At 44.4% G+C, this 18,090-nt stretch overlaps 1 protein-coding gene and 1 pseudogene across 2 annotated transcripts; one reads left to right on the plus strand and one right to left on the minus strand.

The window, feature by feature from the left end:
- Positions 1 to 7,877: 7,877 nt before the first annotated feature.
- On the minus strand, positions 7,878 to 15,328 carry LOC135504292 (regulation of nuclear pre-mRNA domain-containing protein 1B-like). 2 transcript variants are annotated; one of them, XM_064922713.1, is made up of 8 exons: positions 15,149 to 15,328; positions 14,619 to 14,830; positions 14,359 to 14,488; positions 11,073 to 11,212; positions 10,791 to 10,912; positions 10,376 to 10,502; positions 10,011 to 10,186; positions 7,878 to 9,226 (listed from the first exon to the last, which is right to left on the minus strand). In XM_064922713.1, exons 2-8 carry the CDS (start codon positions 14,767 to 14,769, stop codon positions 9,077 to 9,079), a joined length of 996 nt encoding a protein of 331 aa, XP_064778785.1. In that variant the 5' UTR covers positions 14,770 to 14,830; positions 15,149 to 15,328; the 3' UTR covers positions 7,878 to 9,076. The 2 variants fall into 2 exon arrangements, with proteins under 2 accessions (XP_064778785.1, XP_064778784.1); XM_064922712.1 differs by having other exon boundaries at positions 14,619 to 15,327.
- On the plus strand, positions 14,449 to 18,090 carry LOC135504291 (TELO2-interacting protein 1 homolog; annotated as a pseudogene).

Raw genomic sequence — 18,090 nt, forward strand, 5'->3', positions numbered from 1 at the left:
CCTCTCCTGGACTCCCTGTTCCCCTACGACTGTGTGGCCATGCACGCCTCCAACTCAATCATCAAGTATGTGGACGACACTACAGTGGTAGGCTTGATTACCAACAATGACGAGATGGCCTACAGGGAGGAGGTGAGGGCCCTCGGAGTGTGGCGTCAGGAAAATAACCTCACACTCAACATCAACAAAACAAAGGAGATGATTGTGGACTTCAGGAAACAGCAGAGGGAGCACCCCCTATCCACATCGATGGGACAGTAGTGGAGAGGGTAGTAAGTTTTAAGTTTCTCTGCGTACACATCACGGACAAACTGAATTGGTCCACCCACACAGATAGCGTCATGAAGAAGGCGCAGCAGCGCCTCTTCAACCTCAGGAGGCTGAAGAAATTTGGCTTGTCACCAAAAGCACTCACAAACTTCTATACATAAACAATCGAGAGCATCCTGTCGGGCTGTATCACCGCCTGGTACGGCAACTGCTCCGCCCACAACCGTAAGGCTCTCCAGAGGGTAGTGAGGTCTGCACAACGCATCACCGGGGGCAAACTGCCTGCCTTCCAGGACACTTACACCACCCGATGTCACAGGAAAGCCATAAAGATCATCAAGGACAACAACCACCCGAGCCACTGCCTGTTCACCCCGCTATCATCCAGAAGGCGAGGTCAGTACAGGCGCATCAAAGCTGGGACCGAGAGACTGAAAAACAGCTTCTATCTCAAGGCCATCAGACTGTTAAACACACTGACTCAACTCCAGCCACTTTAATAATGGGAATTGATGGAAATTTATGTAAAATATATCACTAGCCACTTTAAACAATGCTACTTAATATAATGTTGACATACCCTACATTACTCATCTCATATGTACATTTACATTTACATTTAAGTATATATCCAGAGCGACTGGTGAATTCACCTTCTGATATCCAGTGGAACAGCCACTTTACAATAGTGCATCTAAATCATTAAGGGGGGTGGTGAAAGGATTATTATCCTATCCTAGGTATTCCTTGAAGAGGTGGGGTTTCAGGTGTCTCCGGAAGGTGGTGATTGACTCCGCTGTCCTGGCGTTGAGGGAGTTTGTTCCACCATTGGGGGCCAGAGCAGCGAACAGTTTTGACTGGGCTGAGCGGGAACTGTACTTCCTCAATGGTAGGGAGGCTGGATGAACGCAGTGCCCTTGCTTGGGTGTAGGGCCTGATCAGAGCCTGGAGGTACTGCGGTGCCGTTCCCTCACAGCTCCGTAGGCAAGCACCATGGTCTTGTATGCGAGCTTCAACTGGAAGCCAGTGGAGAGAGCGGAGGAGCGGGGTGACGTGAGAGAACTTGGGAAGGTTGAACACCAGACGGGCTGCGGCGTTCTGGATGAGTTGTAGGGTTTAATGGCACAGGCAGGGAGCCCAGCCAACAGCGAGTTGCAGTAATCCAGACGGGAGATGACAAGTGCCTGGATTAGGACCTGCGCCGCTTCCTGTGTGAGGCAGGGTCGTACTCTGCGGATGTTGTAGAGCATGAACCTACAGGAACGGGCCACCGCCATGATGTTGGTTGAGAACGACAGGGTGTTGTCCAGGATCACGCCAAGGTTCTTAGCGCTCTGGGAGGAGGACACAATGGAGTTGTCAACCGTGATGGCGAGATCATGGAACGGGCAGTCCTTCCCGGGAGGAAGAGCAGCTCCGTCTTGCCGAGGTTCAGCTTGAGGTGGTGATCCGTCATCCACACTGATATGTCTGCCAGACATGCAGAGATGCGATTCTGGTCATCAGAAGGGGGAAAGGAGAAGATTAATTGTGTGTCATCTGCATAGCAATGATAGGAGAGACCATGTGAGGTTATGACAGAGCCAAGTGACTTGGTGTATAGCGAAATAGGAGAGGGCCTAGAACAGAGCCCTGGGGGACACCAGTGGTGAGAGCGCGTGGCGAGGAGACAGATTCTCGCCACGCCACCTGGTAGGAGCGACCTGTCAGGTAGGACGCAATCCATGGGCCGCGCCGGAGATGCCCAACTCGGAGAGGGTGGAGAGGAGGATCTGATGGTTCACAGTATCGAAGGCAGCCGATAGGTCTAGAAGGATGAGAGCAGAGGAGAGAGAGTTAGCTTTAGCAGTGCGGAGCGCCTCCGTGATACAGAGAAGAGCAGTCTCAGTTGAATGACTAGTCTTGAAACCTGACTGATTTGGATCAAGAAGGTCATTCTGAGAGAGATAGCGGGAGAGCTGGCCAAGGACGGCACGTTCAAGAGTTTTGGAGAGAAAAGAAAGAAGGGATACTGGTCTGTAGTTGTTGTATATACTGTACTCGATACCATCTACTGCATCTTGCCTATGCCGTTCTGTACCATCACTCATTCATATATATTTATGTACATATTCTTTATCCCTTTACACTTGTGTGTATAAGGTAGTAGTTTTGGAATTGTTAGGTTAGATTACTTGTTGGTTATTACTGCATTGTCGGATCTAGAAGCACAAGCATTTCGCTACACTCGCATTAAATCAAATCAAATTTTATTTGTCACATACACATGGTTAGCAGATGTTAATGCGAGTGTAGCGAAATGCTTGTGCTTCCAGTTCCGACAATGCAGTAATAACCAACAAGTAATCTAACTAACAATTCCAAAACTAATTTCTTATACACAGTGTAAGGGGATAAAGAATATGTACATAAAGATATGAATGAGTGATGGTGCAGAGCAGCATAGGCAAGATACAGTAGATGGTATCGAGTACAGTATATACATATGAGATGAGTATGTAAACAAAGTGGCATAGTAAAAGTGGCTAGTGATACATGTATTACATAAGGATGCAGTAGATGATAGAGTACAGTATATACGTATACATATGAGATGAATAATGTAGGGTATGTAAACATTGTATTAGGTAGCATTGTTAAAGTGGCTAGTGATATATTTTACATCCTTTCCCATCAATTCCCATTATTGAAGTGGCTGGAGTTGAGTCATTGTGTTGGCAGCAGCGTGGTTGCTGTTTAACAGTCTGATGGCCTTGAGATAGAAGCTGTTTTTCAGTCTCTCGGTCCCAGCTTTGATGCACCTGTACTGACCTCGCCTTCTGGATGATAGCATTAACATCTGCTAACCATGTGTATGTGACAAATACATTTGATTTGATTTGGGCAACCACTCTGACAAAGTTAATTGACCCACAGTCCCACATGCCGAAAAAAATGCACATTTAAAGAGGAGCTCGTAACTTTCTTTCTAATGCTCATGATCTTTTCATCAAAGAAGTTCATGAATTTATCACTGCTGAGCTGACTACACTGACTGTGCTCGTGGCAGACTCCACTAAGCTGGCAGGCTGGCTAACAGCCTGCTGCCTGTCCCGCACCCTATCTCATTGTGCAGCTATGAGATGGTACAAAGTAAAAGGGTTTACTTTGCACCATCTGTCGCCATCATTAGACCAAGGAGCTGTGTAATGAATATGATCTGTAACCCAGATGTCTATTTTTCTTGGCTACAGAGGATGCAGTTTACATGGAGAAAGAGAGAGACAGGTAGGAGTATGTGTTATCCCAGGCTCGTCTCATCTACAAATTTACAACAAAACAAATCAAAGCCTCCCCTTGGATGTTTTGCTAGGTACAGGAGGTTGGTGGCAAAAATTGCTTCTGGATATCAGAACAGAGATTGCTCACCTTGTACTGGACAAAGATTTTTCTTTAACAAGTCGGACACGAAGGATTTTCATACACCTACCAAAATCCCTATAATTCTTATGAAGAAGAGACAGAGATATAGGGGGCACAGGCCGTGGTGCCATATGTTTCACAGAGTCGTGGCTGAACGATGACATGGATAACATACAGCTGGCTGGGTTTACGCTGCATCGGCAAGATAGAACAGCTGCCTCCGGTAAGACTGGGGTGGCGGTCTGTGTCTATATGTCAATAACAGCTGGTGCACAAAATCTAATATTAAGGTTTTGCCTGCCTGATTTCGAGTATCTCATGATAAGCTGTAGACCACACTATTTACCAAGAGAGTATATTTTTCATAGCTGTCTATTTACCACCACAAACCAAACCTGGCACTAAGACCGTTCTCAACAAGCTGTATAAGGCCATAAGCCAATAAGAAAATGCTCATCCAGAGGCTGCGCTCCTAGTGGGCGGGGACTTTAAATGCAGGGAAACTTAAATCCGTTTTACCTCATTTCTACCAGAATGTTACATGTGCAACCAGAGGAAGAAAAACTGTAGACCACCTTTCGTCCACACACAGAGTCACGTACAAAGCTCTCCTCGCCCTCCATTTGGCAAACCTGACCATAACTCAGAGACCTGGCAGTGTGATGCCATGATAACAACCTCTCCCTCAATGTGAGCAAGACAAAGGAGATGATCGTGGACTACAGGAAAAGGAAGACCGAGCACGCTCCCATTCACATTGACAGGGCTGTAGCGGAGCAGGTTGAGAGTCTCAAGTTTCTTGGTGTCGACATCACCAACTAACTATCATGGTCCAAACATACCAAGACAGTTGTGAAGAGGGCACGACAAAACCTTTTCCCCCTCAGGAGACTGGAAAGATTTGGCATGGGTCCTCAGCTCCTCAAAAGGTTCTACAGCTGCATCATCGAGAGCACTCTGACCAGTTGCATCACCGTCTAGACTGTAATCTGCACCAACTTGTAATATATTCACTGCCTTTATGGGTCAAGCGATATGAAGGTGTTGATGTGTGACTTAGTGCCTTCAGAAAGTATTCACACACCTTGCATTTTACACATTTTGTTGTGTTACAGCCTGAACTTAAAATCAATTCAATTTAGATGCTGTGTCACTGGCCTACACACAAAATCCCATAATGTCAAAGTGGAATTATGATTTAGCTAAGTTAATAAAAATTAAAAGCTGAAATGTCTTGAATCAGTAAGTATTCAACAAATCAAATCAAAATCAAAATCAAATTTATTTATATAGCCCTTCGTACATCAGCTGATATCTCAAAGTGCTGTACAGAAACCCAGCCTAAAACCCCAAACAGCAAGCAATGCAGGTGTAGAAGCACAGTGGTTAGGAAAAACTCCCTAGAAAGGCCAAAACCTAGGAAGAAACCTAGAGAGGAACCAGGCTATGTGGGGTGGCCAGTCCTCTTCTGGCTGTGCCGGGTAGAGATTATAACAGAACATGGCCAAGATGTTCAAATGTTCATAAATGACCAGCATGGTCGAATAATAATAAGGCAGAACAGTTGAAACTGGAGCAGCAGCACGGCCAGGTGGACTGGGGACAGCAAGGAGTCATCATGTCAGGTAGTCCTGGGGCATGGTCCTAGGGCTTAGGTCCTCCGAGAGGGAGAAAGAAAGAGAATTGGAGAGAGCATATGTGGGGTGGCCAGTCCTCTTCCGGCTGTGCCAGGTGGAGATTATAACAGAACATGGCCAAGATGTTCAAATGTTCATAAATGACCAGCATGGTTGAATAATAATAAGGCAGAACAGTTGAAAATGGAGCAGCAGCACGGCCAGGTGGACTGGGGACAGCAAGGAGTCATCATGTCAGGTAGTCCTGGGGCATGGTCCTAGGGCTCAGGTCCTCCGAGAGAGAGAAGAGAGAGAGAAGGAGAGAATTAGAGAATGCACACTTAGATTCACACAGGACACCGAATTGGACAGGAGAAGTACTCCAGATATAACAAACTGACCCCAGCCCCCCGACACATAAACTACTGCAGCATAAATACTGGAGGCTGATACAGGAGGGGTCAGGAGACACTGTGGCCCCATCCGAGGACACCCCCGGACAGGGCCAAACAGGAAGGATATAACCCTACCCACTTTGCCAAAGCACAGCCCCCACACCACTTTGTTATGGCAAGCCTAAATAAGTTCAGGAGTAAACATTTGCTTAACAAGTCACAATAAGTCGCATGGGCTCACTCTGTGAGCAATAATAGTGTTTAACATGATTTTTGAATGACTACCTCATCTCTGTACCCCACACATACAATTATCTGTCAGGTCCCTCAGAATTTAAAACACAGATTCAATCACAAAGACCATGGAGGTTTTCCAATGCCTCGCAAAGAAGGAATACAATTTGTAGATTGGTATAAATAAAATAAAAAGCACACATTTAATATCTCTTTGAGCATGGTGAAAATATTCATTACACTTTGGAGGGTGTATCAATACACCCAGTCACTACAAAGATACAGGTGTCCTTTCTAATTCAATTGCCGGAGACGAAGGAAACCGCTCAGGGATTTCACCATGAGGCCAACGGTGGCTAAAAAACAGTTTCAGAGTTTCAGAGTTTAATGTTTGTGATAGGGGAAAACTGAGGATAGATCAACAACATTGTAGTTACTCCATAATACTAACCTAAATGACAGAGTACAGGATACAATTATTCCAAAACATGTATCCTTTTTTACAATAAGGCACTAAAGTCAAATTGAAAAAAATGTTGGCAAAGAAATTAACTTTATGTCCTATAATTATATTTGGGACAAATCTAACACAACACATCACTGAGTACCACTCTTCATATTTCCAAACATGGTGGTAGCTGTATCATGTTATGGGTATGCTTGTCATCGGTAAGGACTAGAAATAGAGCTAAGCACAGGCAAAATCCTATAGAAAAACCTGGTTCAGTCTGCTTTCCAACAGACACCAGGAGACGGATTCACCTTTCAGGAGTACAAGTGTAAATAACACAAGGCCAAATATACACTGGAGTTGCTTACCAAAATTAAATTGAATGTGTTACAGTTTCGACTTAAAATCGACTTATAAACCTATGGCAAGACTTAAAAATGGCTGTCTAGCATTGATCAACAACCAATTTGACAGAGCTTTAAGAAATTTGAAAAGAATAATATTGTACAATCCAGGTGCGCAAAGCTCTTAGACTCACCCAGAAAGACTCACAGCTGCAATTGTTGTCAAAGGATATTATAACATGTATTGACTCAGGGGTGTGAATACTTATGCATTTGTGAGCGCTACTTTCAAAACTACTGGTTTAAATATACAAAACCTATAACACATCATTAATAGAGTGCCACAGTATGAGTCATAATACCTATAAAACCTAGCGGCCAAACAGGGAAATGGTTCCAATCGTTTTTCCACCATTCATTTTTTCCCCATAGGTGATTTCAGAATTTAAAAAAAAAGGGCTGTGTTTTGTGTAGGCTTACACTGGCGTGGGATTTTGATACCATTGTAAATCTTCTTGGACAAGGTGACATTTATCAATGTTTGCCTGTACGCACTGCCAAATTCTCAAAAATGACATTGAAGGCAGTTTATGGTAGAGAAATAAACATATTCTCTGGCAACAGTTCTGGTGGACAATCCTGCAGTCAGCATGCCAAATGCCAACTCAAACATGTAAAGACATATGTGGTATTGTGTTGTGACAAAACTGCACATTTTAGTGTGGCCTTTTATTATCCTCAGTACAAGGTGCCCCTGGCTAATGACCATGCTGTTTAATCAGCTTTTTGATATGCCACACCTGTCAGGTTGATGGATTATCTTGGTAAATGAGAAATGTTTACTAGCATGGATGTAAACAAATTAGTGGACAACATTTTAAGAGAAATGTGCTTTTTGTGCATATGGAACACTTCTGGGATCTTTTATTTCAGCTAATGAAACATGGGACCAACACTTTACATGTTGTATTTCTATTGTTGTTCAGTATATATATATTTTTTTTCGTGAACGCTGTGAAAGTCCATCGTCTTCATGGATGAGTGACGCCACCTGTCGGAAGACGCTGGTGAAAGTCGATAGATTCCAAACGTCCACCCCAAACAATTAACAGGTCCAGCGTATCAATGTCACATTACTCAGAGTATAAACCAGTCAGCACATCTCTTTCCAAATGGTTCCATTTTATTTGTATCCATGGAATTATTTTATAAGTGAAATTACTGCTGAAGTAAAGCATCGGCAGAGAGAAATACATGCCACACAGGTCTACCATCTGTAGTAAAGCAACATTTCCATGGCCAGATGTCGTATTACTATTCTTCAACATGGGAAACACTTATCTCTCAGGTCTGTGCCCATAATCCAAACTAGTGACAGAACGAACCATGTTAACTTTCTGCTACTCTTCAAAAAAGTCTGAATAATGCTGAATAAGTAGTGGCTGGGCCCAGTCCTGAAAAGCCTCTTAGTTTGACATTTGTACCAAGTGATACAATCATCTGTGACAAAGGATGACATCAGCAGAGCTCAGCAAAGACAGTGAGCATCTCAATCTGCCCCAAGTTTGCTCAAATAATTTCAATCAGTCACTTGTCTGAGGGCTAAACTATTTCACAATGGATTGAGAAACACCACTACATGGATGAAATGTTATTGACCGATGATTGGCCACTCAGTGCTATGTATGACAAAACTGAAGGTAAGGATATTGTTGTGTGTTGAACTGGAATTACAGAGAATGGTAAATAATGACACCTACATGGAAAAACAGGCCCCCTCCCTACATACACCCTAACAAAAAAAAAAAATCACCTGAAATTTCATCAACATTAAAAAGCAACCAACTTAAAGCCGTTAAAATAAATGTGATGTGTCTCTTCACAAAGCTGTCTCAACGATCTAGTGCAGGGGTGTCAAACTCATTCCATTGAGGGTTTTTGCTTTTCCCTAAGACACAGAAACAAGGTGAGTGGATTTCTTTACTAATAAGTGACCTTATTTCATCAATCAGTCCACAGACAGTTGACCCTCCGTGGAATGAGTTTGACACGTGATCTAGTGCGTGTGCGAGCCACCATCTCACCATATGAATACAAAAATGGGGATTGGCTAATGACCCAACATTTCTCTTCAACACAGAATCAGTTTGCTAGCGTTTGACTGGCGTTCAGAATAAAAATGTAAAGGAGATTTGTCCAAGCTGGTGGAACGGAATCTTCAACAACCATAGTCTCTCCCACCAGGGTGTCCCCAAGCTTCCAATGTCCCTCTCAGTCTCTCCCTAGGGTTCAGTAGCTAGTGAGCGGGTTCGACAGGGAGTGTGTGCCCTGGCGAGAGGCAGGGTGTGACAGGGAGCAGGAAGCTCAGTCGGTGGAGAACAGGTCTCCAGCAGAGGGTAGAGGGGCCAGGCCTCCCGTCACATTGGGCAGCAGAGAGAGGTCAGGCAGGCTCTGGATGTGAGACTTGAGCTCCTTGCGCACCTGCGTGACTCGTGCCAACTTCTGTTTGTACTCCTGCAATACAAAGAACAGTACCCATGTCAGACAATACAGTTCCGGTGGGTCCACTTTCTACTTCTTTTAAACAATCCCAAGTGACTCACAAAGCTGCCCTAGTTGGATAATGGGAAAATATACACTACCATTCAAAAGTTTGGGGTCACTTAGAAATATCCTTGTTTTTGAAAGAAAAGCACATTTTGTCCATAAAAATAACATTAAGTTGGTCAGAAATACAGTGTAGACATTGTTAATGTTGTAAATGACTATTGTAGTTGGAAACAGCATTTTTTTTTTATTTACATAGGCCCATTATCAGCAACCATCACTCCTGTGTTCCAATGGCACATTGTGTTAGCTAATCCAAGTTTATCATTTTAAAAAGGCTAGTTGATCATTAGAAAACCCTTTTGCAATTATGTTTGCACAGCTGAAAACTGTTGTCTGATTAAAGAAGCAATAAAACTGGCCTTCTTTAGACTAGATTAGCTAACATGTGTCATTGGAACAAAGGAGCGATGGATGCTGATAATGGGCCTCTGTACGCCTATGTAAATATTCCATTTAAAAGAAAACCTGCCGTTTCCAGCTACAATAGTCATTTACAACATTAACAATGTCTATACTGTATTTCTGGTCAATGTTATGTTATTTTTATGGACAAAATGTGCTTTTCTTTCAAAAACAAGGACATTTCTAAGTGACCCCAACATTTTGAATGGGAGTGTACATTTTTCACATTCTAATTGCTTGTTTGTAACAGACAAGCAAAACAATGATTTTGATGGTTTAGACTTGCTTCGAGTTTCTTCTCCCTCTCTGTGAGGGCTTCCTTCTGGCTACCGATGTACTCTGTCAGCATGCGCGCCAGCTGCCTCCTGTCCTCCAGCTCAGCAGCCAGACGTCCGTTATACTCAGCCAGCAGTAGACAGGCCTCATCCACTGTCTTGGACAGTTTATCAGCTGCCTCTTTATCTATAGGGACAGGGTGAGTCAAGTCAAATAAGGTGGAGTTTTTACTTAGGCATAATATTGAAACAATTGAATAGAAACAACATTAAGTTTGAGAAAACACAATGCCTTAGGCCTACAATACACATTGAGGTTGGAGAAAGGTGGGGGTCAAATTTCCTTGTGCTTCAGGTACCATGAAGGCTTCCTTACCTGTGATCTTCTCCAGCAGGGACACATCCTGCACTTCCTGTGGCAGAGAGGCAATCTTCTGGCGCACCGCAGCATCACCCGAGGCTGCATTCTCCAGGTCCTGCAGGGCTTTGACCAGCTCCTCTGTCTGAGGGGAGAGGGAGGGAAGGAGAGAAGGGTATGTGAAAGCTCTGGCCAACAATATCCAATTTTCAAGCTAGACCATTTTTCTAAACAACAATTCACAACCAGAGCACAAACTAAAAGCTAGAATCTTCCAAATCAAGAGTCCATGGGACAACCTTTGTATCACTGACACCTAGAGAGTTGGGAGATAGCTTTTCAAACCAGCTGAAGTTGTCACAAATTGCAGTGTAATAGACAAAGTACTGGTGAATGAGCTAAAGGCTTATGGAGTTGTGTTTGTTTAGCCTACCAGCTGTGGCCCTGAGAAGTCTGAATTCTGTGGGGACATGTTGCCCCTGTAGTCATCTTCTTCCTCTTCCTCCGGCTCTTGGATCATCTTCTGATAGGTCCGTTTAGGGGCCTTCTTCTCCTCTGCAAAAGATACCACAGATTTAGAAAGAAAACACCCATATTCACAAAAACAACCAATTGAACGTGCATGTTTCTTGGAAATTCTGACATCCAAAATGCCTACATAGGAAACAAGCCTATGTAATGCTGAACTGCTCCGTCAGTGTGTCTCTGACTGTACCTGTGGGTTGGTGTTGGGGGCTGTTTGAGTCTTCGATAGCGAGCTTCAGCTGCTGGATGAACTCTGCTTTGTAGAGGTTGCGCTCCTGCCAGATAGTGAGCAGCCTGTCGATGGGCCTTCTACAGCCATCATCTGCCTCTCTGAAGGAGGGAGAGAAAGAGACAGAGATTCATCATGAAATTCAACTCTCCCTCACCGAGCAACTCAAGAACTTATTTGATCCTCTTTGTCCTTGTCTTGTTATGCTGCTGTAGAAGACTGTAGCAGTGTAATCCATTTGCCAATGTTTTGAAGCAGGTTAATGTCAAACCAGGGCCTAAAATTAACACCCCCAGGTAAATTTTGGCATTGTAAAATATTGTGTTCTTTAGCTTGCAAACAAATGTGACTCTAGGTGATAACATAGGGCTGTTTTTTTCCAACACAAGGACTGTTTTCCTTAAGGCATTAAGTCTGCTTGATGTTTGTTTCCTTTGCTTCTTTACTTCCTAGTATCACGATATTGTTATCGTGACAACATTAATTAGCCAAATACTATAAACCCCTGAGGTGACTTGATGCTATTATAAACTGCTTACCAACATAAATAGAACAGTAAACACGTATTTTTGCATCATACCCATGGTATAGTGTTGGATACACACATGGCTGAAATGCTGTTGAAGCTAATCAGCATCCGGTACCCTAGCTCTCAAAAACTCTAGGCGACATTCTGCTTTCTCTCTACAGTTTTCAGCCATTATCTTTGCCCACGACTAATTCATGTGAACTACAATCCCGACGCTATGCTTTAACGTTTCGTAACGTGAATAATCATTGCTTGCGATACGGCTTTCGAAACATATGGTCCTTATCTTTCATCAGCGAGAAAGAATCCTTAAAAAAAAATGTATTTAAAAAAGGTACACTTACTGTAGCAGTTTTTCACAGAACCATACAGCTATGGGTTCCTTCATCCGATGACACTACACTTCTGATTTACTCTCACAAACAGGTGTTCGGAGCATGCCATGTACCTAATTGTATGTAAACTTTATTTAACGAGGCAAGTCAGTTAAGAACAAATTCTTATTTACAATGACGGCCTACACCGGCCAATCCCAGACTACGCTGGGGCAATTGTGCACTGCCCTATGGGACTCCCAATCACGTCCAGTTGTGATACAGCCTGAAATCGAACCAGGGTGTCTACAGTGATGTCTCAAGCACTGAGATGCAGTGTCTTAGACCGCTGCGCCACTCGGGAGCCCCTATTTATCACAGGTGCTCGCCTCATCTTCCATAAACAAGCCCTGTAACATGGAGATATGGCCATGTGAGAACACTAATCCTATCAAGGTGTGTATCAATTTAACCTTTTGATTTTTGAAACATTCTAGCTGATATGAAAGTCCTTATACTTCCAAAACCGTACCGCACGCGATGGGTGTTAATGTTCAGATTGAGCGTAGGGGCTCTTACCAAAACTCCCCTGTACAGAAGATGCCTTTGTCTAATGACTTATGTGTAATGTAATGGAACTGAAAGTCCTGATCAAAGGCTACAAGTACCCAAACTACCCAGTTTACAGGTCACTGACCATCTCGAATCCCACCGTACCTTCTCCGCTGTGCAATCTGGTTTCCGAGCCGGTCACGGGTGCACCTCAGCCACACTCAAGGTACTAAACGATATCATAACCGCCATCGATAAAAGACAGTACTGTGCAGCCGTCTTCAACGACCTTGCCAAGGCTTTCGACTCTGTCAATCACCATATTCTTATCGGCAGACTCAGTAGCCTCGGTTTTTCGGATGACTGCCTTGCCTGGTTCACCAATTACTTTGCAGACAGAGTTCTGTGTGTCAAATCGGAGGGCATGCTGTCCGGTCCTCTGGCAGTCTCTATGGGGGTGCCACAGGGTTCAATTCTCGGGCCGACTCTTTTCTCTGTATATATCAATGATGTTGCTCTTGCTGCGGGCGATTCCCTGATCCACCTATACGCAGACCACACCATTCTGTATACTTCTGGCCCGTCCTTGGACACTGTGCTATCTAACCTCCAAACGAGCTTCAATGCCATACAACACTCCTTCCGTGGCCTCCAACTGCTCTTAAATGCTTGTAAAACCAAATGCATGCTTTTCAACCGATCGCTGCCTGCACCCGCATGCCCGACTAGCATCACCACCCTGGATGGTTCCGACCTTGAATATGTGGACATCTATAAGTACCTAGGTGTCTGGCTAGACTGTAAACTCTCCTTCCAGACTCATATCAAACATCTCCAATCGAAAATCAAATCAAGAGTCGGCTTTCTATTCCGCAACAAAGCCTCCTTCACTCACGCCGCCAAACTTACCCTAGTAAAACTGACTATCCTACTGATCCTCGACTTCGGCGATGTCATCTACAAAATTGCTTCAACACTCTACTCAGCAAACTGGATGCAGTTTATCACAGTGCCATCCGTTTTGTCACTAAAGCACCTTATACCACCCACCACTGCGACTTGTATGCTCTAGTCGTCTGGCCCTCGCTACATATTTGTCGCCAGACCCACTGGCTCCAGGTCATCTACAAGTCCATGCTAGGTAAAGCTCCGCCTTATCTCAGTTCACTGGTCACGATGGCAACACCCATCCGTAGCACGCGCTCCAGCAGGTGTATCTCACTGATCATCCCTAAAGCCAACACCTCATTTGGCCGCCTTTCGTTCCAATACTCTGCTGCCTGTGACTGGATCGAATTGCAAAAATCCCTGAAGTTGGAGACTTATCTCCCTCACCAACTTCAAACATCTGCTATCTGAGCAGCTAACCGATCGTTGCAGCTGTACATAGTCTATCGGTAAATAGCCCACCCATTTTCACCTACCTCATCCCCATACTGTTATTATTTATTTACTTTTCTGCTCTTTTGCACACCAATATCTCTACCTGTACATGACCATCTGATCATTTATCACCCCAGTGTTAATCTGCAAAATTGTAATTATTCGCCTACCTCCTCATGCCTTTTGCACACAATGTATATAGACTCCCATTTTTTTCTACTGTGTTATTGACTTGTTAATTGTTTACTCCATGTGTAACTCTGTGTTGTCTGTTCACACTGCTATGCTTTATCTTGGCCAGGTCGCAGTTGCAAATGAGAACTTGTTCTCAACTAGCCTACCTGGTTAAATAAAGGTGAAATAAAAAAATAAAACAAAAAACAATAAAACATAGGCCTGCATCACAAACCTGCACATTTCAGTGCTAGACAAGTTTTGCCCTGAAACTGTATCATACCAGACCACATACCTTGCAACATGAGAGCAAGCGTCAACAAGGACTGTCTCAAAGTCTTTGGCGAACTCTGGACCTTTCTTCTTGCTGTTTTGAATCACGTCATTGGCAAGATACAGGAAAGTCAACTTCCTGCTGCTTTTTGCTGAAAGACAAATACAGAACGTAGACCGGGTAAATATGGTTTGGCATACTTCGCGTGACATCAACGTTTCAGTGTATAAATAGCAGTTAAAGAATGCTGTCGAGGTGGCGACGTTCGTAAGTTCTCTCACCTTTCTTCAGTTCTCTGTGCCATACTTTGACGATGAGCGGCGAGTGTTTGCGATGATGAATGATCCACAGAGACAGCGTCTGTACGCTTTGCTGAGAGTTGCTGAGCTCCGAAAGCTTCTTCTCCAACGCAGACTCAGAAAAAGAAGACATGATGTGCCCAGAAAGTACTCTTTGATGTACTGTTACACACCCCACAACTTTTTGAGGTTAACTGAGGAAACCAACAATGTCCACAAAAACAAAGTTCCCGCCAGTTAAACACGCAACCTGCTGCATAAAACTGTCTAGCTAATCGTCTGTCTATGCTTCTCTTCGCTAACAGGATAGCTAGGAACCCGTGTAAAATATACATGCGCATTTACATTGATGAGTGTGTAAGCTTGTTTACCTAGCGAGACAACTATAATAGCTATCTGTTTACAAATGGCCAACTAGAAAGTCCTAGATAGGTAGCCTAGCAAGCGAGCTAATCTATCCACTTGCTTTGTTTACTAGCTAGCTACTACGATACTAGATGTAAGTTACTTACCAATACATCTATTTATAATTTAGTAATGTGCCGTTTGAATACATGTAGCTGTAACGTTACTTTGAAACGTACGTTTCTTCGTTCGCTACAGTACTAGTATAGGTGCTAGTTAACTAGCATTCTAGAAACCACCACCACAGCTCTCTGGATCGCTTCAAAGATGGCCGCTTGACCTTTCACCCGACACACAGGGTTCAAAGTCTGTTCAAAACCCTTTGTGAATCTTGTGAAATTAGATCATGACTAGAAACATTATTCAAACGACTTAAAATTACATGCAAAGTTGCTATCTTGATCAACCGACGTCGGTCAAGACTATGCTATTATGTTATTGACTACGTTTGTTTATGTGTAACTCTCTGTTGTTGTTTTTGTCGTACTGCTTTGCTTTATGTTGACCAGGTCGCAGTTGTAAATGAGAACTTGTTCTCAACTGGCCTATCTGGTTAAATAAATGTGAAAAAAAACTACAGTATCATCAGCAAAAATGTTGCGCTAGCTAGCTTACTGTTAGTAAGTTAGCGTAGCCAAAGAGTATCTCAGGCTACTCGCTTAGCTACCTGGGCGAAGTGAACTTTAATCTGAAAACCGTTGCAATATCTTTCTTTTAAAGTATGAAGTGCACCAAAGCTCGCTAACAAGCATGGGAAGCATACACAACTGTATGCGTCGCAGAATAGTGACGCTTGTGTGACGGACAGCAAGGACCATCAGTGGCTGGACAGATTACCTGTCTTCATTTAGTTTCAGTGCTGTATCTCGAAATGAGTTCGTCTCAGATGTCCGTTACGAAATATATACTAGCAAAGGTAAGCTTATTTGAATCTTACTTTGTTAGATTGTTCTAGCTTTGTCATTTAAGCATTCCATTAGCTAACTAAGATAGCTCGATACTGTATATCTGGCTAGCTAGCTAACTAGCTTTAACAATGATGGTAACTAGCTTTAGCAAGGGTGGTCAGACAAAGTTCTGCTTTGGGTGATTAGCAACAGACCAAATTTGACTTATAAAATGAACATTTAGGTAACAAAGATATACCTCTAAGCTATTATCCTGATAAAATGAATTTGCTAGAGTGCATTGAGCAGGCACACTGCTGAACAGTATCCTACTACTTTCCTAAAGAGTAAATGGTAGCTATGATTCGAATATCTTACTTTTCTGTTTCAGTGACTAACATCTGTCTTCAAAGAATGGACCATCTGATTGATGACCCAAAGCTTGCTTTTGCTTACCTCCGTCCAGCCTGTGTGCTTCTGGCTCGTGAGCCCACGGTGGGCAATGTGGAGCACACAGCTGAGGCATGTAAATGATAGTCCTGCAGCTGCTGCAGGGTTTCATGTCCTTTTCACTCTCTGCTTCGCCCTAAAAAACCCTGGCCCCAAGCGGGATGGTTTGGTCCAGGCTGTGGCCGAGGCCATGGACTACGTCCTGGAGAACAACTGTGTATGGAGCTAGGAGACGCTGAGGGATCTCCTTTCTGAGCTTCTGCCTCTGCTCCCCCATGGACCCAAGGAAGCCAGCACCCGCCTCAGAGGTGCTGAAAGCTGCAGTACTGAGGTACATGGATGCTCTGCTGCATGCAGCCTACCGTGACGTGGTCTTCAAGCTGTTTGAGGCTGCCTGGCCTTGTGGCCGCTATCTCTCTGCTGCTTGCGCTGGGAGAGCAGGAGAAGTCCTTCACTGCACTGAAATGCCTGCAGGCCCTGACCCTCCAGTGTGACTGTTCTCTGGACCATGTGTCAGTAAGAGAGGCATATCCTAGGCAACACCGTGGCTTCTTTCTTACCTTGGATCGCTGTGAGCCATGTGATCACTGGGAATATTAGGCATGGACACGCTGTTATTGTTAGGGCAGTAAAGGTGTGGTTCAAGACAGTGGGACTGGTGATGGCTGACGACCAGCTACAGAACAACAGGGCTGGGAAGATACAGCCCTGGGAGCTGGGGAGAGTAGGGGAGCTAGTAGTGCAGAGGACTCGGGACTGGGTGAGAAACACCCCTGGGAGGCTAGCCTTACTGTTAAAAAAAATTATAATATCCTGCACCTCAGCTCATCAGCACTGGAGAGTGAGGCTTGACATGGTCAAATTCTCAGACCACCAGCGGGTGTCCAAGGTCCTGATACAGGTGTTGGAGTTGAACGTGATGGATATCCGCATCGTGGAGGAGAGAAACTCTTTGGTTACCATGGAGACAGGGCCCCACGGGGCACATGCTCAGAAGAAACATTTCCTCTACTTCAGAGACCAAAGGATCTTCTCCATTCTCAAGGAGATATGCAGGATGTTAGGTTACTATGGAAATGTGTATCTCCTAGTGGATCACTTTATGAATCTGTACAAGGTGTCGTCGGTCTACTGGAAGCAGGCTGCCATGGTGATGAATGAGATGGTCACAGGGACAGCGAGCATCGGGGTGGCAGGGGGCATGGACAAGCAGGATGTGCCCAGTCAGGAGGACTTGAAAGCAGCATTGGATTCCATCATAGAGGAGTAAACCAGCCTGAGCCACTGGCACCTGTCAACCCTTATTAGTGAGGAGTCTGACAGAGTGGCACAGGAGCAGCTAAGTCAGTCTAGTTTCCTCTCCATTTCTAATGGGGTTGAAGGGAAAGGGAATCCCCTCCAGTTGGTCCTAGTAGTCCACAAGAGCTCCACAATCCACGAGCTGAACAGCAGCATCTGGCATTAACCAGGCCTGTGGATACTACTCCCTGAAGGATCTGATCAATGAGAACTCTGGCTACCTGCTGAACAATGTGTCTCTGAACCTCCGAGAGGCTGGGCGTCCACCCCCAGAGTCCTCACCGTCATGTTTAGCCACTCCAACCCCAGCCTGCTGCCTCTGGTGGGGGGACATCGTCCAGGATGTGTTTGCTGGCTCTGGACATGAGTTACGACGAGATGTCCCCTCTGTTCTGCACTCCCTTATGAAGGCT

The sequence above is a fragment of the Oncorhynchus masou genome, chromosome 18 (assembly GCF_036934945.1).
Source record: "Oncorhynchus masou masou isolate Uvic2021 chromosome 18, UVic_Omas_1.1, whole genome shotgun sequence".
Classification (NCBI taxonomy): domain Eukaryota; kingdom Metazoa; phylum Chordata; class Actinopteri; order Salmoniformes; family Salmonidae; genus Oncorhynchus; species Oncorhynchus masou.